The 23,026-nt window shown below is 42.1% G+C and overlaps 1 protein-coding gene and 1 pseudogene across 1 annotated transcript; one reads left to right on the top strand and one right to left on the bottom strand.

Moving 5' to 3' along the window:
• Window positions 1-6,629: 6,629 nt before the first annotated feature.
• LOC123068125 (agamous-like MADS-box protein AGL28) lies at window positions 6,630-7,704 on the bottom strand. Its single transcript, XM_044490607.1, has one exon. The coding sequence runs from the start codon at window positions 7,680-7,682 to the stop codon at window positions 6,630-6,632; it is 1,053 nt and encodes a 350-aa protein (XP_044346542.1). The 5' UTR covers window positions 7,683-7,704.
• A 14,622-nt stretch (window positions 7,705-22,326) lies between these two features.
• Window positions 22,327-22,409, top strand: LOC123073048 (uncharacterized; annotated as a pseudogene).
• The last annotated feature ends 617 nt before the right edge of the window (window positions 22,410-23,026 follow it).

Raw genomic sequence — 23,026 nt, 5'->3', positions numbered from 1 at the left:
GTCATTTAAGCTGTAGAGTTTTTGTTTGCTGTTGTTTATCTTTCTTTCATGAATTATCTTTTTTGCTAATAGAAAGGGCAGTGCTAGTTAATAAATGAAGTTGCATGCCTTTGCTTCTTCTTTATATACGTGATTTCATATGGATATAATATGTTGTTCATTAAAATTTAGATGTTGACCAAGAATATTACTTTTGTTTTACTTCTGCATTTGTCATTGCTAAGGTCTGATGCAGATACACTTTCGATAGAACAACTTCATGTTTTGAACCAATTCAATTCTGCAAAAAATTAAATGTCTCAGTTTTAATATGCAAAGAATGACATCAGGCATTCATCAAGCTGTGCTACTACCACAAGATAGACTGCTTGTTCCATTCATATGAGAATGTGCTACTGCCACGTTGATTAGGATGAGTGTACCATGCATGCTTTCCTTATTCAACATGATATGTGTCTATATGGGTTGATGTACCAAATCAAGCTGGGTTTGTCCGCCCTCTTGAAGCATATGTAGAATTGCTATATAGGTTGTAGAGGGACATGCATGGGGAAAATTTGTTCTTGTTCCGAGTTAGATTGCCATTTATGCATAGTACCAGTTCGCATGTGCAATCCCTTATTTATTTTCCAGAATGTCTTGAACTGTCGAACATTCTTCTTTAATTGTGTGATGTTATGTACTGTGGTACCTAAATGTTATTAAATGATTAATTCAGCATGCTTATGAGGAATGTTGATTATTTTTGTGCATTAGCTTCTGCTGGGATTTTTGGGTCGATTTGTACCCATTGGTCCATTATGGTGGTGATCCTCTTTATTTTATTGGCTGAATAAGCTTGATCTTGGAATGATCATGTGTATTGGAACGTACAAGATCATGTGGAATTAGTTAAGTTGGTATACATTTGTTGCATGCTCCATTAGTCGTTTATACTTGAAACCTGGCCTATCATTTTTAATAAATATTACATCATCAAAGTTGTTTTATGCATGTTGCGGGTAACTGCATACTCTCTCCTAACAGTTTTATTACTTGTTGTATGCAGGCTGATTGGAGCCTACAATCAGGCTATTTTTTTCTCCTTTAAACGCCTATTTTTTTTTATATCAGGTGCTCCTTGAGCTGTCTAAGAACAAGCAGACCAACATTTCACCATCTTCGGCCGCCCCAGGGTATTTCATCTCTTTGGCCTCTTCCAGCACTATCTTATTTGTTCCTGACTATAAATATTGATGCATGTGCCCTGTTTTAAAGTGGAAAATCATTTGCTTGTAGCTTGTACTGTCCATCTGTTGTGTTAACTTGCACTGTGCTGGTACTTATCATTTGCAAAATATATCTCCGTTTTCGCTATTATGAGAATCTCATATGCATTGTTTCCTGTTAAATCTAAAGTTTTGCAGCAATTTTTCATCGTTATGAGAATTTTATATTCATGGATTCACTTGATTATGTTTCTAAAATATCATAATCTTTTATTTCCAGATGCTGGCCTTCAGTCTTCAGGAGTTGGAGCTCTAGGAAGAAGAATCCTGAAGAAAACACACATCCAGCAATGTGTTTTAGCTCACTGGACTAGTTATCTGTTTATTTAGTTGTATTTTAGCTAAATACCAGATTTGTACTGTTATCTCACTGTTACCAGATTTGTATTTTAGCTGAAAACCAGATTTATACTGTTACCAGCAATGCGCTTTAGCTCACTGGACTAGTTATCCGTATATCTGTATCATTGTAATTTACTTTGCTTGGCTGTTGTATGAAATATTATGCCTTATTGGCTCTTTTTGAATCAAATTATCTAATTGCACAAATGTAGAAAAACGTGTGGTACAGAAAGAGTGATCCCGGCGACCTACTTTAAAATGAAAAAGAAATAAAAGAAAACTGACAAGTGGGCTGGAAAAACTCTGAGGCCCAAAAAAATGTATACTGTAAAAGACTGTGTCCCAAAAAATGAAATGGCTCTTGGGCTTGGCCCATGTAGCTGGCAAAAAATGAAAGGAAAAAATAATAAATAGGCTGAATTAACGGGCTCGACCCATATAGACACCGAATTGGACCGGGTTGATTCTTATCCACGTCAGCTTGCCACGCTGGATCCAACGTGGCCTGGGGAGGCTGCCAGTGACCAAAAATTTGGTCGTAAAACCAACAACCTTTTACATATCACAAAGAAGGTCATTAATTTCAGTTTATGACGGCCAGCTTTTGACCATCTGTTTTTGGTCACAAAAAGGTCGCAAATGAAAAACAATGACCATTCAACGACCAATAGTGATGGTCACAAGTTGACATATTTCTTTTAGTGAACCATTGCTCTTGTATATCTCTTCGCCCGCTATGTTGTGCATGCACCGTTGGTGGTAAAGCTGGAGGAAAATGTTCCTCCTCCAGGTCCAAGAGGTACCTAGGGAATAGGATGAAGAAAAACGGTCTGTCCAGCAACTTGTGTACTTTGTGTCCAAGGTGCTACATGATGCGGAGATCCGGCATCCCACTATCTAGAATATGTCATATGCCATAATTATTGCCTCTCAAAAGTTACGACACTATTTCCAAGCCCACCCAGTATCGGTACTATCCTCCTTTACCTTGGACCTATCCTCCTAAACAGGAGGCCACGGGACGCAACTCTGAGTGCACTACGGAACTGGCAGAATTCGAGATGCCATAGTGGAATACCAATAAAAAAGCTCCACATGTAAACCAGGCGTACCTTGCAATACTGAGGCAATCTGATTCGGATTCGAAGCCCATGTGATGTTGAGACATGTCCAACATGAAATGTATTGGGCAGTGGAAAATTTTATATTAATTAATGACAGAGTCATAAAGAAAACATACCAGATTGTTGCCATTGTTGTAACTTCTCATCTCTAACATATTGATGGTGTTTAGCATACTGGATAAAACAAGGCAAGCAAAATACTTATGTTGCATATCCTCTTTATATTTCAAAATGTATATGAAGTGTTTAGGTGGGATGACGTCTTCAATAAGAATTGGTAATATTCACTTGATGTAGTAATGCACCCAACGATCTGATGAATCAATATGGTTCTAGTCAAATGAACTGATGGCATGAATACATTGTATCAAAATTTGTAATTCACTCATGGATCCTTACGGTAAGGGTTATTGTGCATATGAAATAAATCAACCTCAACTTGGCTTAGGTAGAAATGAGATGTCTGCATCGGTGACATGTAAGTCCAAATAGGGGAATGACTCTGCTAGAAGTGAATTGTTCCATTTACCAAGCCACAGAGATTCATATCCTATGTTTCCCAATCTACATGAACATATCCCCCTAAAAATAATAGTAAGAGTACACTATTCTCAAATCATATTCATCCTCTCAAATTTCTCCTTGCGCACATAAACGCATGCCCAAGCTGTAGAGAGACAAATATGAGCAACAATAGTTTAAGTGTGTGTCACTGATTACTCGAGGCAACCCGGAAAAACCATCATCCATATGAAATATCTTCTCATGCATATTAGTGCTTGCTAGTCGAATAACTGATATAATCAGGTTTTAATTGGAATAGATCTAGATAAACAATATTTATAAATAATGTGTTATTATATTTCACATTAGGATATCCATTACTAAATTATTCATGGGAGTCCTTTTAGTTTGTACGGTGATAAACATGAAGTAATGATACCGCGTCGAGTGACAACCAGTTTCATGTGATGCATAATATTGGAGTAAGATTCTATAAATTTCTTTGATTGATTATTGAATGTGCATATATATGTGATTATTTATTCCTGGCCATGTCCCTTTCTTTTATGTAGCTAGTCTTCTGCTATTAATATATGCATCCGGACCAAAAATTAAGATCTTATTGTATATCATAATCAATTGAAGTCATTAAGTCAAACATGGGAATATTTCACCTTTCTTCCATGAAGGTGAGAATAAAATATGACAATCGTGAGAGTACCCCCACCCCAACCCCCACCCAACATGAGGCCACCGCCTCGGCGTGCACAGACCATCCACCCAACTAGGGCCAATTGAGGCCTCGCTGCCACCCACACCAGTAGCAACATAGGCTCTTCTGGTGGATGCCCTTTAGCCGACAAGAAGAAGAGGGTTGGAGGAGCGTGCCACAATGACAAAATCCTAATCGCCCTTGAATGGCCTACAGAGAGTGATGCGAGGGCGAATCGCAGGATGGAACTATAAATTTCTTCTCTATGCTATGGTTGATCTTGCACCATATCCTCATCTCGGTGATATCTAGTCAAGAAGGTAGAAAGGATTTTGTAGCTTCAAACAAGGTAAAAAAAATCTTGGATGAACGTAGCGTGAGGATTTGTAGAGATTAATTTGAAGAGGTCATTGGCATACTTAGGAGGTTGGCCTTGGCCACGTAGTACATTCCAAGAGCAGAAAATAAAACTAGTTTTGTGAGAGAGAAAATTTGTGTGCACCAGGATAGGATAGGATTGCTAACTCAATGATATGAGGTCACTAGACGACCGATTGCGTAAGGATGGACGATCCAAAGGATACATGTACCTAACATAGCGAGGCAGGGGGCGTTAAATATCTGACGTTCCATTGGCATGGTTTACTGGCTGTTTCTTAGGTAATAAGTTCTTGTGTTGTCGGATGTGATGTTGGACCTAATATTGGTATGGTCCAAAGGACGATATTTGTGTGAATAAGAACGACTTAACAGGTAAGATTATGATTCCCCTAAGAAAGGAAAGATTCTGATTCACGGAAAAACATGAAGGAATTTGCATATATATAGCAGTGTGACCCGCGTATTTGCGCAGCTATACTTGATATATATTATTCGTTGTTGCATTCATCTAGGATAATATGAACAACATTTACATCTCGGGACAATAAAATTAGATTTTGGCGCAAATTCAATTCCTTTTTGTATGAAGTTGTTGGCAAGTACAATGGTGTGTGATGGTGAAGGACGAAAAGGGTCATGGTATGTGTCCCATAATGCAAAAAAATATTATCTCTCATACTATTTTTCAGCTTTCGCTATTCCAGTCCTTCTCATCCCTTGATTCTATCCACAAAGATTTTTTGGAATTTTAGAGAAAATGTAAATATTTATTTCTTATACTTGATTTTTTTATTTGCCCATATTTCTATGAATACCATATCATACCTGATCCATATGCTCGATGTCTTCTCGTAATACTCCAATTCTATCTCGCTTTCCAATGTAAATCAATGTAACTATCATTGAGTGTTGCCGAGATTTGTGAAATGTTCTCTCACTCACCCTCGTCATAACTTGTTATTCTCTGTGGTGCGAATGTCATTGTTTTCTCTGGCAGTAGTTTGTCTAGAGAATGTTATCCTATTTAATTTTTCTGCATTAGTCAATAATATGCAACAAAAATTACAGGAGAAATATTGTAGCCAGAACTGTGCAGCTTGATAAAACACAATCAGAATTATTAAAAAATCAATATATCAAATTTTATATATATGAATGAATCATTTTATTTATCCACATCATAAAAGATTTATCTAGGATGTATTTTACAAAAGATTAAAAAACTCGTATTCTCGACCGACATGATAAAACTGCATATATAATTATTATCACAAACTGACAAATTTCTTGGATTTTGGTGTTTATGATTGGTTGGCGATCTTTGCATCTGTCCCTCTGACATTTTTGTTGATTTTTGTGGCTGTTTCACTATGTAGTTTGCGAATGTTTTTTCTATAGCATTTTTTCCTTGGGTAATGTTGCCTTCCTATTACTGCTGGCCTTGCGGAGTTTCTATAGACCTCATGCAAAATTATGTACTCCCTCAGTTTCTTTTTACTCTGAATATGAGCTTGTCTCAAGTCAAACTCTTCAATGTTTGACTAACTTTTATACGAAAAAATAAATACAAAATTGACATCATTAGATCCATTGTGGAATAAATTTGTCATATTATATTTATTTGGTATTGTAGATCTTGATATTTTTCCTATAAATATATTCAAGCTTTACAAAATTTGGCTTCGGATAAATATAATAAATGGAGTAAAAACAACCGAGGGAGAACATATATGCCTAAGCAAAAGTATTTCCCTTTTTTACCGGTAGGCCTTTCCTTGTCTATATGTGCCACATAGATGCAAACCCAAATGGCTAATTTCTCGATGCCTATGTATGCGATCCTTTTTGTGTGTGACCGTTGCTCACTGATTAAAGTCATGAATACTTTTGTTTATCTTTTAATCTCAACCTTTATATTAGAATCAAGAGATCGTGTATTTTTAAGATACGTCGATTTTGATTATATCTTATTAAGAATTAGTGACATATATTCCTGTTGATATTTAGATTTATGCATCAGTTCTTGTGTTTTTATTTATAAACATTTAACGGTGCGTAGTTTGTAATCATTGCATGCTGACACCTCAGTCTATCTTTTTTTTGAAGGCCCGTACTTTTATTTGTATTTCAAATATCTCCATTTATTTGTATGTTCACAGCCTTTTTTGTTTCTCATACTCATGATCCTAATCTATCGGGCAAAATATTTTTGCCTAATAGACGAGACATGTCTATTGAAGTATATAGTACTTCTAGTTGACTTTCATACGTGCAAGTATCGCTGGCCTGTATAATTTTTTAGGCGTGCTGCACTTTAGCTTTCTTGGACGTTTGGGCGTCTTGGTTCATGGCCCGATGCCAAGATGAGTGTGTTTTATTGGCTGCCTCCATCCCGGCAGTGAACTCCGGACGCGGCAGCATCACATCAAGCCATTGATCTATCTCCTTGTCTAGCCCTGCGTCGAACCCCGGCGGCTTAGGCATCGTCATCTGCATCTGCTCCGTATCTATCCCGTCGGCCAACCCCGGCGGCGGAGGCATCTCCTGCACATCCATCCGGGCGGCGACCACCTGAGACGGAGGCAGCGGCGCCATCACCATCTGCTGCATATCCATCGCGGCCTCGAACCCCTGCTCCTGTGGCGGAGGCGCCAGAAACTGCAACTCCATCCCGTCGTTGGCGGTGCCGCTGCTGCTACCGTACTCGAAGGTGCTGCCACCGAAGATCCGGGGCGGCGGCGGCGGGGCCACCTCCGCCATGCGGCTCATGTGGGCGTGCATCGCCTCGAGAAGAACCTGGTTGGCGCGATCGGAGACGGCGTCCTTCATCTGCATCAGCGCGGCGAAGAAGGCCGCCATGTCCTCGTCTCCCATGTCGCGCGCCTTGGGGTCGAACCAAGCCGCTATCTGGTCCCCCGCAGAGCGCTCTTTCGCCATGGCCTTGTCCGTGCGCTTGGTCCGCTTCTTCAACTCGGCCAGCTCCGTGCGCAGCTCGTCGAACTCCTGCTGCAGCTTCTCGAGCTTCTCGTCTTCGCCGGCAGCGCCCTCCCCCGCGAGCAAGCGGTCGTCGGCAGCGCCCTCCTCCCTCGCGCCAGCCCCCGCAGCCTCCCCCGCCAGGAAGCGTTCCACGACGGAGTCGACGGAGGGGTGGCCGAAGGAGAAGGCCCTGCCGCGGGGAGAGAAGGCGAGGGCGGCCACCTGGGCGCCGGTCAGGACCGCCAGATCCGTGGCCTTGCTGAAGAACCCCTGGCGGCGCTTGGAGTAGCAGACGAACCGGGCATCCTCCTGCTCGATCCGGCGGATGACGATCTTCTTCCGGCCGCTGCCACCTCTCCGGTTGGGCGCCGCCATTGCTCGCTTGTTCGGTGGCTAGCAAAGCGTCCGGAGAGGAATCCCTTCTTCGCTGGGCTACGTACATTAAAACTGGTGATTGGCAATGAGATACGATTGGGTATGCGCTGAGCTGTATACATTAAACTCATGCGTCAAAGGATAACTACGTACACCCTATTATTTAGAAACTATTCCTTCGCACCCACCAACGACCTTGCACGACAACAAATCACAGTAAACCATGCAACATACCGCGTCCTCCAAGCCCGACAGTTCGGTCCACCAACAAATCGGTTTGGTTCGGTTCTGTTCAGTTATAACCCAAGTCACCTAATACTTTTGGGGGAGGAAGAAATTGAGAGTCAAAAGCTTGGGCAAGTAAAGTAAATACGAGCTGATGACCAAATCAACCGTAAGATGCATACCGCACAATGGTTCTGGCCGGAGGAATTAATGCTAAGAGGAAATGACAGACGCGTCGTCGTCCTCGGAGCTCCTGTCCCGCGAAAGAGCAGCGGTGCTCGTGAGCAGACCAACGCAAAAGAGCGATGAGCACACCAGAGCCATGGGTGCCGCTGACCGCCGACGCTCAGTTTGCGTGAGTTGAGAAAAAAGGAGGCCGCGGTGCCAGCTGTGCAATTGAGCGAGAATTGTTGTTCGAGTTCCAAAGGTAGACTAACTCCGATCAGTCCATCTCTCTTATCACATGTGAGTATCCACAAAAGCTGTGTGGGCAAAACACCGCCCCTTATCGAAGAGCCAAAACTTCAGCAATGAATGGGTCTAAGACTCCCCAAGCCCCGAGGAACGCCGGATGAGACCGGGCTACACCTCCCGCTCCTACTTTCATGCAAACAAACTTTTCTGTATGAGTTGGACGTACGAGCCAAATTTTGAGATGGTGCGTCCAATGAACATTTTTTTAATCAATTGGACGTACGAGCCAAGTTTTTTTTTGTTTTGAGGGGAGGGGACGTATGAGCCAAGCTTTGAGATGGTGCGTCCAATGAACCTTTTTTCCTTTTCACAAAAAAACTCATGGATCGTCGATCGCGTTTTGACTTGGATCCAAAACAAATCCTATGTGAGTTGTTTTGGAACTCTTTTCCTTTCTTTTTTATGGTGATCGAGACTTGAATTTGTTTTTTTTAACCCAAGCAGGATACCGTGGCCTCACCATTGTCCCACCGACGTCTTCGTCCAGCCAAATCTAATTCGGATTGCTCTACTGGGTCAAAAAACAAGGGATCGGCATGTTGTATGTATCCTTCGCCCTTATTTTAAGTTCAGGGAGCAGGGATAACATTTCATGCACCCATTTAATCGCCTGCACCGGATCATACCCATCACGATCACCGATTGCGACAAGACCAAAGAGTAAACTGTATAATTAATAAATGGGGATGATCTTGCATCTATCACCATCTGAAAACATCTTATCCAGCAAGATATCGATGGATCTAGCCTCGGTAAATGAAGATCAAACCGATCCTTAACATCAGTCCAGAACTTGTTTGCGTGAATGCAGCGGATGAGCGCCATTAGTCTTTGTGCGTGTGTGCACGTGTAGACGTATTAATTATTAAATTAATTCTACTTGGTACATACTGGTCAATCAATAAGGGCCGTCGGATCGGCCCAAGGGAGGCGGGATCGGAGAGCAATCCGTGGGATGGGGTGATTGACCAATCGCAAGCAAGCAGCAAAACTATCAATTCTTTTCTTTTCATTCACTCACAATGAAAGGAAAGAAAAGAAAAGAAAAGAAAAGAAAAGAATCCCCAAACGACGCAGCGCCTCGATTCATTCATTCATTCATTCATTCCGTTCCCTTCCCCACATCGCCGCCTCGTCTCCCACATCGCCGCCGGCCATGGCCTCCGCCCTCTCCCTCTTCCTCTCCCTCATCGCCGCCGCCCCCACCCTCTCCTCCTCCTCCTCCCCTCCCCTCTCATCACAAGAGAAGAGAAGAGAAGAGAAGAGAAGAGGTCAGGCGGCGGCGGCGGCGGCCCAGATCCGCCACGGTAGCCCAGGGCCTCGACGGCCAGCGCGCGCCGGGACATGGCCTCCGACGACGCGGCCGTCAATCCAAGGTACTCGACGGGGATGCAGCTTCCTTGTGCTCTGCTCGTCCGGGCGGTTCCGCGCCCGACCGCCATGGAGCTTCCTCTTCCTCCACCTGCTCCGCGATTTGCACCACGCAGCTACTCTCTCGCCCGCCCACCTTCCCTCATTTGGTTTCCTTCCTTCCTTCCTTCCTTCCTTCCTTCCTCCGTGTCTGCTCGGCTAGGGTTCGTTCGCTGCTGGTGCTGCCTGCGCCTCTGGTCTGGTGGATTAATTAAATCTCATGCCTTGTGCCTTGTTGGTTGGTGGAGATCGGTTCCTTCCTCATTTTGATTTTGATTTTGATTTGTTGGACACACTAGAAACTGGATCAACAAGATTGGCCGTGTGTAATGAGGATTGGGGGGGATGTACACTAGTACGAGTAGGTTTCATATTTTCAAATGCAATGAGTAGAGATTCATCAAATCCCTCCTCCTCACTTGTTATGTCCAATTTGCTTGCTGCACTATATTGGACGTGTGAAAACTGAAACTTTGATCTAATATGATTTTCGCTGTGCATTTCCCCTAAATCTGTCTAGACCAGCAAATCGATCGATCCAAGTGAGAAATTAACAAAGTATCGGTTGAACTACACCGAGCTCCACCAGCCCTGCTTGTTTATTCTACCCAACCACTTGCTGTTTATTCTACGTTGCGGCTCTAGTTCATCAATTGCATGCCTACAGCTAGTCAGTTATATCATACAATTTTATATTGCCGCGCCAGCGCTTTTCATACATTTCTTTATGGCTTATTGTTGTAAGCACCAGAATCAAATAAAACATATTTATTGCGGTGATGGCTGCAAGATAGTATTTGCCATGTATTTGCCCCTCTGCTAGTTTTTAATTTATTGCAAGATAGCGATTTTGTTCTGTTAGCATTTCTCCGAGGATTAATAAAACAAGGATGTGCTATGCCTTTCATGATGGAATCCTAAGATTTTAGCGGTCTAACTCGCTCTAGTGAAATTATTTCCATTTTCTAACTATTGCCCACTGCCATTGCATATATGTCTATCTTATTATCAGTGTAAGAAGATCATTTTGTACTTACTTAGCTTAAACTATAATTATGAAAAAGTTCCCTTTTTTAGACAAGAATGTTCGCCGAATATTGACTAGCTGCATGGCAGGTGGACCGTGGCTGCTCCGAACGGTTGACTTTACCACTTGAGCTTACTTGGAGTTCACCTTTTGCAAAGTGGCATCCTCAAGAAGCCGCGTGATATTCGGCATCGGCTACAACTGCGATGAGTAAGTCCTCTGTCCCCTCTCTACCCTGCTGGCCGTCGACACGAAGGTGTTGCTTCTGGTGATTTGCTTTTAGTGGTGATGCTATTTAAGCCCTGGTTGTGGTTTTCGCGTCCTGTTTATGCCCATGCTATGGTTAATCATAGGGTTCCTGGTTAGCACTGCCGTTGAATTTATTTGATTTCTCACAGCCTATAATCATGGTTTCAGTTTACCACTATAAACTGGTTGTGCTTCTTATGAAGTTTACTTGGCCTAGGTTTGGTTATAGGGTCCTGGTTATGTCTGCCTTAAGTTCATATATGTGGTCTGGTGGTTATGCATTATTTGCTTGCTGTTAATATTTTTGATAGGGGTTTTCTTAGTTTTGGAGTTAAAACATGCTACTATCTACTCCATGATACTTGAGGCATCATTCTTTTTGATTGACGTTGTTATTTCATTCATATGGTCTTGAGCGTTGGTAATGCTGTCTTTTATAGCAGGTTATTTGTTTCCCAGACAACGTGAGCAAAAACGTACCAAAAATAGAGATGAAACTATATGGTGTTCATTATTAGGGGAAAGTTTCATTGCATTTAGTACAACACTGATGTTGGTTTCTGAGTCAGGAAGCTAGCTAGTTATTTTGTCTAGTATCTCCTGGTCTGATTTGTTTAGGCTCACAATGAGCTCCAGCAGCCCTGTTCGTAGTCAGTCGCGTGTGCCACCTTCAACCCAAGATCCAACCCCTCCAGCTTTAACCCATCATCCGCTGCCACTACTGCTAAAGGCTGGATGTCTAGTGCATGTTTAGTTGAGGTAGAAATATTCTACCCTACCACTTGTTGTTTATTGTACATGGCGGCTGTAATTCATCAACGGATCCCTGCAGCAAGTCAGTTATATCAAACAAATTTTATATTGCCGTGCCAGTGATTTTCATATTTTTTTGATGGCTTATTGTTGTAAGCACCAGAATCTAAGACATATGTAATGCGGTGATGGCTGCATGACCGATTGTTTCTCGGTTCTTCACCATGTTTTTGCCCCTTTGCCATATTTTTTTATTGTAAGAGAGCTTCTTGTCCTGTTCGCATTCGCTTAGGATTAATAAAACAATGATGTACTATGTTATTCATGATGGGATCCTGAGATTTTAGCGACCTAACTCACTGTAGTAGAATTATTTCAATTTTCCAACCATTGCCCAGCACATGTCTTATTATCAACATAAGAAATCATTTTGTATTTACTGAGTTTAAACTGTCATTATTAAAAAGTTCCCTTTTTTTAGATAAGACTGTTCACCGAATATTGACTAACTGCATGGCAGGTGGACCGCGATCGCTCCGAACGTTGAATTCACCACTTGGAACTTACTTGGAGTTCACCTTTTGCAAAGTGGGATCCTCAAGAAGGCGTGTGATCTTGGCACTAGCTAATACTCTGATGGGTAAGTCCTCTGTCCCCTCTCTATCGTGCTGGCCATCAAGCCGAAGGTGTTGCTTGTGGTCATTTGGTTTTAGTGGTGATTCTGTTCAAGCCCTGCAGCTAAGTTATATCGTACAATTTATATTGTTGCGCTAGTGTTTTTCATATATTTGTTGATGGCTTATTGTTGTAAGCACCTGAATCTAATAAGACATATGTAATGTGGTGATCGCTGCATGACCATTTGTTACTTGGTTCTTCACCATGTATTTGCCCCTCTGCCATTTTTTTAAATGATAGCTCATGTCCTGTTTGCATTCGCCGAGGCGAGGATTAATAAAACAATGATGTACTATGCCTTTCATGATGGTATCCTGAGATTTTAGCGGTCACTGCCACTGCATCTGTCTGCCTTATTATCAGTATAATAAATTGTTTTGTATTTACTGAGTTGAAACTGTAATTATGGAAAAGTTCCTTTTTTTAAGGTGAGATTATTCAGCGAATATTGACTAGCTCCATGGCAGGTGGACCATGGTGGCTCCAAACGGTTGAATTCGCCAATTGAACTTAATTGGAGTTTACCTCAAGAAGGTGTGTGATATTTGGAATCGGCTACAACTGCGAATAGTAAGTCCCCTGTCCCCTCTCTACCGTGCTGGCCATCGAGCCAAAGGCGTTTCTTTTGGTGATTTGCCTCTTGGTGGTGAAGCTGTTCAAGCCCTGGTTGTGGTTTTGGCATCCTGTATATGCCATGCCTTGGTTGATTACGGGCTTCCTGGTTAGCAGTGACGTTAATTTCATTTGATTTCTCGCTGCCTATAATCATGGTTTCAGTTTATCACTATAAACTGGTTGCGGTTGCTATGAAGTTTACATGGCCTAGGTTTGGTTATAGGGTTCCTGGTTATGTCTAACATAAGTTCATGTCCGTGGTCTGGTGGTTATGCATGATTTGCTCGCTGTTAATATTTTGATAGGGGTATTCTTTGTTTTGGAGTTAAATCATGCCACTGTCTACTCCATGGCACTTGAGGCATCATTCTTTTTGCTTGATGTTGTGATTATATTCATATGGTCTTGAGCATTGGTAACACAGTCGTTGATAGCCGGTTATTTGTTTCCAGACAACCTGAGGAAAACCGTATCAAAAACAGAGATGAAAATATATGGTGTTCATTTTTAGGGGGAATTTCATTGCATTTGTACAAAGCTGATGTTAGTTTCTGAGTCAGGAAGCTAGATAGTTATTATGTCTAGTATATCCTGGTCTAATTTGTTTAGGCTCACAATGAGCTCCACCATCACTGCTCATAGTCAGTCGTGTGTGCCACCTTAAACCCAAGACCACTTGTCCAGCTTTAACCCATCTTCCGCTGCCACTACTGCTAGGTGCTAGCTGAAGGCTGGATGTCTAGTGTATGTTTAGTTGAGGTAGAAATATCGTACAATTTTATATTGACGCGCCAGTGCTTTTCATATATTTGTTGATGGCTTATTGTTGTATAAGCACCAGAATCTAATAAGACATGTAATGCGGTGATGGCTGCATGACGATTTGTTACTTGGTTCTTTGCCATGTATTTGCCCCTCTGCCATTTTTTTATGGCAAGATAGCTCTTGTCCTGTTAGCATTCCCCAAGGATTAATAAAACAATGATGCACTATGCCTTTCATGATGGAATCCTGAGATTTTAGTGGTCTAATTCGCTCTAGTAGAATTTTCTAACCATTTCCCACTGCCACTCCATATATCTGCTTTATTATCAGTAGAAGAAACCGTTTTGTATTTACTGAGCTTAAACTGTAATTATGAAAAAGTTCCCTTTTTTTATAAGAATGTTCGCCGAATATTGACTAGCTACATGGCAGGTGGACCGAGCCTCCAAATGGTTGAATTTACCAGTTGAACGTACTTGGAATTCACGTTTTGCAAAGTGGCATCCTCAAGAAGGCATGTGATATTCGGCATCAGCTACAACTGCGATGAGTAAATCCTCTGTCCCCTCTCTATCGTGCTGGCCATCGGATGAAGGTGTTGCTTCTGGTGATTTGCATTTAGTGGTGATGCTGTTCATGTCCGTGGTCTAGTGGTTATGCATGATTTGCTCACTGTTAATATTTTGATAGGGGTTTTCTTAGTTTTGGAGTTAAATCATGCTACTGTCATTGATAGCAGGTTATTGAGGCATAATTCTTTTTGCTTGATGTTGTGATTTTATTCATATGTCTTGACTCTTGAGCGTTTGTAACACTGTCGTTGGTAGCAGATTATTTGTTTCCCGGACAACCAGAGCTAAAATTTACCAAAAACAGAGTTGAAAGTATATGGTGTTCATTATTAGGGGGGAGTGTCATTGCAGTTAGTACATCGCTTATGTTGGTTCCTAAGTCTGGAAGCTAGCTAGTTATTATGTCTGTTATCTCTTGGTCTGGTTTGTTTAGGCTCACAATGAGCTCCACCAGCCCTGCTCGTAGTCAGTCGCGTGTGCCACCTTCAACCCAAGATCCACCCGTCCAGCTTTAACCCATCATCCGCTGCCACTACTGCTAGGTGCTAGCTGAAGGCTGGCTGGATGTCTAGTGTATGTTTAGTTGAGGTAGAAATATTCTACCCTACCACTTGTTATTTATTGTACATGACGGCTGTAGTTCATCAATGGATGCCTGCAGCTAGTAAGTTAAATCATACAATTTTATATGTTTGTTCCAGTGATTTTCATATTTTTTTGATGGCTTATTGTTGTAAGCACCAGAATCTAATAGGACATATGTAATGCGGTGATGGCTTCATGACCGTTTGTTACTCAGTTCTTTGCCATGTATTTGCCCCTCTGCCATTTTTTTTGTTGTAAGAGAGCACTTGTCCTGTGTTCGCATTCGCCTAGGATTAATAAAACAATAATGTACTATGTTATTCATGATGGGATCCTGAGATTTTAGCGGCCTAACTCGATGTAGTAGAATTATTTCAACTTCCCAACCATTGCCCAGCACATGTCTGTCTTATTATCAGTGTAAGAAATCATTTTGTATTTACTGAGTTTAAACTGTCATTATGAAAAAGTTCCCTTTCTTAGATAATATTGTTCACCGAATATTCACTAACTGCATGGCAGGTGGACCGCGGTGTCTCCAAACGGTTGAGTTCACCACTTGAACTTACTTGGAGTTCACCTTTTGCAAACTGGTATATCCTCAAAAAGGCGTGTGATTTTGGCACTGGCTACTATTCTGATGGGTAAGTCCTCTGTCCCCTCTCTATCATGCTGTCGATCCAGCCGAAGGTGTTACTTGTGGTCATTTGGTTTTAGAGGTGATTCTGTGCAAACCCAGGTTGTGGTTTTTGCATGACGTACTCATGTTAAAACCAAAGTACAAAACTGCTGCTATAGAACTATGGTTTATGGTGGATTTTATCATGAATGCAACCTCAAAACTGGAAAACTCCTACCACTTGTTGTTTATTGTATATGGTGGCTGTAGTTCATTAATTGGATGCCTACAGCTGTCTGTTATATTGCACAATTTTATATTGATGTGCCAGTGCTTTCATATATTTGTTGATGTCTTATTGTTGTAAGCACCAGAATCTCATAAGAAAATTGTAATGCGGTGATCGCTGCACGACCATTTGTTACTTGGTTCTTCGCCATGTATTTGCCCCTCTGCCATTTTTTTTATTGTAAGATAGCTCATGTCCTGTTTGCATTCGCCGAGGCAAGGATTAAAAAAGCAATGATGTACTATGCCTTTCATGATGGAATCCTGAGATTTTAGCATAGATTAAAATAGCCCGTGAAATAGCCGCGATAGCTGCGCTATAGCTGCCCGGGAGCCTCGCCGCTACCATTTGCCTTATTATCAGTATAAGAACGTGTTTTCATTGAGTTTAAACTGTAATTATAAAAGGTGAGATTGTTCAGCAAAATATTGACTAGCTCCATGGCAGGTGGACCATGGTGGCTCCAAAAAGTTGAATTCACCACTTGAACTTACTTGGAGTCTACCTTTTGCAAAGTGGCATCCTCAAGAAGGCGTGTGATATACGGAATCGGCTACAACTGCGATGAGTAATTCCCCTGTCCCCTCTCTACTGTGCTGGCCATCGAGTCGAAGGTGTTTCTTGTGGTGATTTGCTTCTTAGTGGTGAAGCTGTTCAAGCCCTGGTTGTGGTTTTGGCATACTGTATATGCCATGCCTTGGTTGATTATAGGCTTCCTGGTTAGCAGTGCCATTGATTTTATTTGATTTCTCGCTGCCAATAATCATGGTTTCAGTTCATCACTATAAACTGGTTGCGGTTGCTATGAAGTTTACATGGCTTAGGTTTGGTTATAGGGTTCCTGGTTATGTACGGTTGTTATGTCGTTGGTCCAGTCATTATGCATGATTTGCTTGCTGTTAATATTCTCGATAGGGCCTTTTCTTAGTTTTGGAGTTAAATCATGCTACTGTCTACTCCATGGCACTGAGGCATAATTCTTTTTGCTCGACGTTGTGATTTTATTCATATGGGCTTGAGCGTTGGTAACACTGTCGTTGATAGCAGGTTATTTGTTTCCCGGACAACCTGAGCAAAATGTATCAAAAATAGCGATGAAATTGTATGGTGTTAATTTTTAGGGGGAAGTTCCATTGCAGCTACAACATCGTTGATGTTGGTTTGTGAGTCAGGAAGCTAGCTAGTTACTATGTCTAGTATCTCCTCATCTGATATGTTTAGGCTCACAATGAGCTCCACCAGCCCTGCTCATAGTCAGTCGCGTGTGCCAAACCCAAGATCCACTTGTCCAGCTTCAACACATCTTCCGTTGCCACTGCTGCTAGGTGCTAGCTGAAGGCGGGATGTCTAGTGTATGTTTAGTAGAGGTAGTTTATCAATTGGATGCAAGCAGCTAGTTATAGCATACTCCCTCCATCCGAAAAAGCTTGTCCCTCAAATGGATGTATCTAGCACCAAGTTAGTGCTAGATACATCCATTTGAGGGACAAGCTTGGGACAAGTTTTTTCGGATGGAGTGAGTACAATTTTATATTGATGCGCCGGTGCTTTTCATTAATTTGTTGATAGATATAGTCCTGTTAGCATTCGCAGAGGCTTAATAAAACAATGATGTACTATGCCTTTCATAGATTGAATCTTGAGATTTTAGTGGTCTAACTCAGTGTTGTAGAATTATTCCCATTTTCTAACCATTGCCACTGTCACTGCATATATCTGCCTTATTATTAGTATAGGGAACCATTTTGTATTTATTGAGTTTAAACTGTGATTATGAAAGGTTTGGTTATAGGGTTCCTGGTTATTTCTAACTTAAGACCATGTCCTTGGTCTAGTGGTTATGCATGATTTGCTTAAAAGGGCAGCCCGCTGCACGTAGCTCCCTCTTGCGCAGGGTCCGGGACAGAGTCCGACCACTTTGGGTCTATTGTACGCATTCTTTCCCTGCATTTCTGCAAGAGGCTGTTTCCAGGACTCGAACCTGTGACCTCATGGTCACAAGGCAACAACTTTACCGCTGCGCCAAGGCTCCCCTTCATTTATGCATGATTTGCTTGCTTAGTTTTGGAGTTAAATCATGCTACTGTGTACTCCAAGGCACTCGAGGCATATTCTCTAACCAAGAGGCATGTGTTGTGTAGGTGTTGTGCAATTTATACTTAGGTGGCACTTGGTTGGAGGGCGAGGTTGGTTTGCTCTAGGATATTCCCAACCACGTGGTTAGGGATAGCCTATTTTTGTTGTTTGGTTTGGTTGGATAACTATGTTGTTGTTTGGTTAGAAGGATTAGATTAGAAGTGGTTAGGGATAACTGTTTGTGTGTGTTTGTTTGACAGTATGAGGAGTAGATGGTTGCTGTGGTGAATCTTTTTGCTTGACGTGGTGTTTTTATTCATATGATCTTGAGCGTTGGTAATGTTGTCATGGATAGCAGGTTATTTGTTTTGCGGACAACCTGAGCAAAAACGTACCAAAAACAGAGATAAAATTATATGGTATTCGTTTTTAGGGGGAAATTTCATTATTACTAGCAGGGCTATTGCCATCGCGACTTTACCCATGTTAAAACCAAAGTATGAAACTGCTGGCATAACAACTCTAGTTTATGGTGGATTTCATCATGAAAGCGACCTCATAATTGGAAAGTGCAGACATGAAATCTGTGTCAATTAGAGCTACCAAAAAGGGCAGTCAAATGACCTCCTTTTGATTTCGGACAGATATTTACATATTTCAACATTAGTGCAGGAAACTAAAAAAACAGAGCCCAGTTACAAACTTATGAGCATGGATTTCGAGTCGCTCGACTAGTCGCGACTAGTCGACGACTAGTCTATTAGTCGCAAAAATATGTTCGACTCGGGTTAGTGTCGACTCGCGACTCTGAGTCGCGACTAGTCACAACGCAGGCTCGACTTCTTCCGAGTTGCTGCCCCAGAGCGACTCGCATGAGTCGCGACTCGAAAACCATGCTTATGAGAGGAGTTTTGGGAGCCGGCAAGCCCTGTACGGTCATGCCAATCGTGGGGATGCACCGTGTCATGACGGAGACGTAAGGCAGCAGCGGGATACGCACGCAGGTGCATGACAGAGCCACAGAGCCACTTTGTGGTGTGCACTGTGGATTCTTCTTCCTCTCCGACTCCTCCTGACTTGCCCATCCGGTGGCCCTCATTCTTCTTCCAGGACCGCATAGCTGGTAATTAAATGGTTCCCTCTTCTGCTCTCTCTCTTTCATGTTGTCTGCATGTCCATGGCCATCAGTCGTGGTTAACTTTGTTTTGTGTTGGCCATCGTGCCATGGTGACTTCCATGGGTTTTATGATCTGTGATGCAACATTTTTGCTTCTCGATTTCGAGGTTTTAGTGGATTTTTTACCTCAAGACTACATAGCAGTTCATTGTGGTGCACCTGCAAAGACTTAATAGCAGCCCACATTCATTTCGTTGGAATATTGTTGCTGTGATCATCTGTCTTGTTGTCACAGTATTTGTTCTTTGCTAGATTCCTTGTCTAGTATGTTCTGCTGCCTATGCGTGATCATATAGAGGATTCCTTTTTGCCTCCACGAAACATACGATCCTTTATTTTTTTCTGTTAGGAGATATACAAATGGGATGACTTCATGGTTGTGAAATGCTTAGAATCCAGAAAATGGTTGCCAATGAGATAATTTTGTCCCGAAACATTTTGTTGCATACATTATTTATAACTGGATATACTCTTCTTCAATCTCAACCCGAACAGAAGTGGTAGGGTCTCTTTTGTTTGTCGGTGATGTTTAGTCAGAAAAATGGTCAATGACTTGGGTTGCAAAATATCGGTTGAAAGTAGAGCAGAAAACATATAAGTTCCGTAAGCATATTTCATTTTTCCAACTTGGATTTTGTTTATTGCAAGATAAAAACAGTCCCGTCTACTGATCATTGAGTTGCTTTGCATGTTTAAACATGTAACCAAGCCAACACGAAGCACCTCCTATGGTACAAATGAATTTGATATACACGTCAAATGCACTTTAGTTTTGCAACAATGGCATACATATACACTCATGACTTGTTTATAGGCAAAATAAGTTTCTTTCTAGGCAGTCATCTATGGTATTCTATTCTATTTTATTTTTTCTGTTCAGAGTAGATAGTTTGCACCAACTCTTTGCTGTCGGCTGGACTGTGTCATATTGCCTAACTCATTGTTCCTAGTAGGGCGTCTCTGACTCATTTCAAAGCTCAGGGTATGCATGATGCCCCTGTTCTGTTTAAGATCAATGTGTTGATATTATTAGTTGTAAATCTGTATATGTGCATGTGCATAGTACATGTGCCATTGTTCTAGCTCAGTCAGAGTTTCCTGATAAAATTTTGTCTATAGCCTTGTTTTGTTTAACCCTTTCCCCTTCTTTCAGGTTATGTAAGCAACAGATTTTTCTATAGCCGATCCTTCGAGGTTATGTAACCTCTAAAACCTCGACTTCCGCAACAGCGGCTGCCTCTTCCTCAGTAAGGCGAGTCCATGGTCTCTCTCTCTCGGTCCGGCTATTGGTTGCTGACTCTGGTGGTGGTCTTCCAGCCACCACAATCTTATTACTGTGGTTATTTGTCTTGTTGAATATGTCACAATACTTGTGCTTCGCAAGATTTCATTGCTACCATGTTGTGCTGTCCATGATTATATAGAGGATTCCTTTCTGCCTCCACGAGAGATATGATTTTTTTCTGTTAATGGCAATGCTATTCGTCCATAGCACTTGACAACACGTTGGTTGAGAATTGCTGTACATGTTAGGATTCATGCTAGACTATTCTCGTGGATGACAATCTCCTAGATTATTTAGATATATGGCTTTAGTGTGGTTTATAGTCATGCTCCTGATGTTGCCGAGGACATCATTGGGTCGTACCTCAACCTCGAGGCGATGATGACGCCGACTCACCGCACCAGGTGGCTCTCTACTCAAGTAGCGGAACTACAATACGAAAGATGGGCAGGCCAGTACAAAGGAAATCCACTATTGTTTTCTTTCACAGCATAGTCTACTCACAATCCTCCGCCGTATACTCTATGGGCTGGGCGGGCCATGGCCTATTTTTGTAACAGGTAGCTCCGCCAGTGCTCTGCTCTGCCCTCCCACGAAGATGTTTTTTTTTCAAGTTATTGCTGCTCTGCGACTAGCATAGTTTCTAGACACTCGCACCGTGCTCCTGTTCACTGTGGACTAGTTTCTAGCTTTAGCCTAGTTGCTACTGTTAATCGACATAGTCTCCAATGTTCCTCGTTGGTTTAAACTTTTCGGTTAACAATTCACTCGCTCGCTCAGTGCACTCGAAACCTCGTCCATTCCCTCAATTACTAACTTGTAAATACAATGTGCAGTTCTGAAGAGAGCAACCTGCACATCTCTTTCTTTTTGTTAATAATTCACTCACTCAGTCAGTGCACTCGGAACCTCCTATGTTATGTACTGATGGTCCTTCATTCTCTCAATTATTAACTTGTAAATACATGAAGGTGTTATACTGAACCACCATTTTATATCTTGCCTTTTTGCTGCTTATTGTTAAGGTGTGTGTAGATGAGCTTTTGTAGCATAGATACTACATTGTTCTCCTCCTCTACATTCCCTTATTGCAGCCAATTGCTGACCCTCTGTTTGTTTGAAAAAAACTGTAGCAGGGATCGATGAGCAACTTTGCCTAGCACTAGGCCAACCTGTGTGGGACCTATCATATCCAAGATGATGGATGGGACCGGTGGTTTTTGTGATTTTGCTCGCCAAGCCGCAACCATGGAAGTAGTGATGTCTGGCCTCGGCTACAACTGCGTAGGTTAGCTTTTTTGCACATGGTTCAAGTATTTAGAGAGAGCTATCTTTTATGCGAAATCCACCATTTCTATGTGCTGTCCTATTTGTTGCTTGAACCGTTAAGTCTTGTGTAGAGATGCTTTAGGATACTTTCTCTGTATGCAGCCACTTGACCCTGTTTTCTTGGCAATAAAACTGTTTACTGCAGTGATCGAAGATCAACCCAGCCAAGTTGTCCAAATAAGCATGGATGGTGTCCTGCAGAGTATCCGTCCATCCATCTCTAAGAGGAATAAGCAGAATAATCAAAGAAGATGGCGATCTATATGAGCTGATGGGTTCATCGGAGGATGAGAAGAAGGGCCTCTTCTCTTCACCAACACAAAGATCACTCAAGCACAGGTACCCCCAATTCATCCCCAGCAAATCTTAATCGGTCTTATGGTTACCCTGGGACTAGGAGGTGCATACAAATATCATTCGAAATTAGGATGAACATCCATCTGTAGTGATGGGATTGAACGATGCATGGCCGCGGGATTCAATGGACTTCCTTTAGATTTGTGTGTTCTGGTTTGACCATGGTTGTGACTACAAACATGCTAGTTCTGCTTCTGAAAATTCATGACTGAAAAAACTGTTGTGTAAAATCTGAGCCTTTGCATTTTGGGAAAAGGAGTTGAACATATTTGAGACTCTATACCTTCATCTCTTCCATATGTTTTGATCTGGTTCTGGTTTCTTTGTGCTTCTTGACTTGTTGCACTTTCGAGATCCTCGTCGTGTTTATGTTTTCGACCAGAGAATGTAGTATCACCCTGCTTCTTTGACCTCCTGAATATAACCATGATTCTTTGCGCCACAACTGCAGTCACGGAGACCTCCCCGTCGTTGTATTTGGTGGATTCAGTTCATGCAAGCAAGCACACCGAGGATGGCTGGCTCGCACTCCATTTCAGGGGGAGTTCGGTGTACCACCTGTGGAATGACCTTGCTAGCTGCGTCGACATCATCGACGGCCAGCCCCACGTCATCATCATGGCGTCTGAGTGGGCCGCTATGGCTGGCTGACCCCACTCATCGTCAACCGGCACCACGGCAGCTGCGGCGAGAACCTCCTTATTGTTATTAGGCTATCCGAGAACCCGTGGTGAGAGCTTCTCTCCATGTCACAACTAACCAGTGAGGTGTTAAGAAGTGAACCCGTCGTCTTGATTGAATTTGTAATGCACAATGCACAGGTTGTGGTTTAGATACTATTTGCTACATGGCCAGTGAT

Source organism: Triticum aestivum, chromosome 3B (assembly GCF_018294505.1).
Source record: "Triticum aestivum cultivar Chinese Spring chromosome 3B, IWGSC CS RefSeq v2.1, whole genome shotgun sequence".
In the NCBI taxonomy this organism is placed as follows: Eukaryota; Viridiplantae; Streptophyta; class Magnoliopsida; order Poales; family Poaceae; genus Triticum; species Triticum aestivum.
The sequence above is the reverse complement of the archived record's forward strand: the minus strand, read 5'-3'. Positions and strand labels throughout refer to the sequence as shown.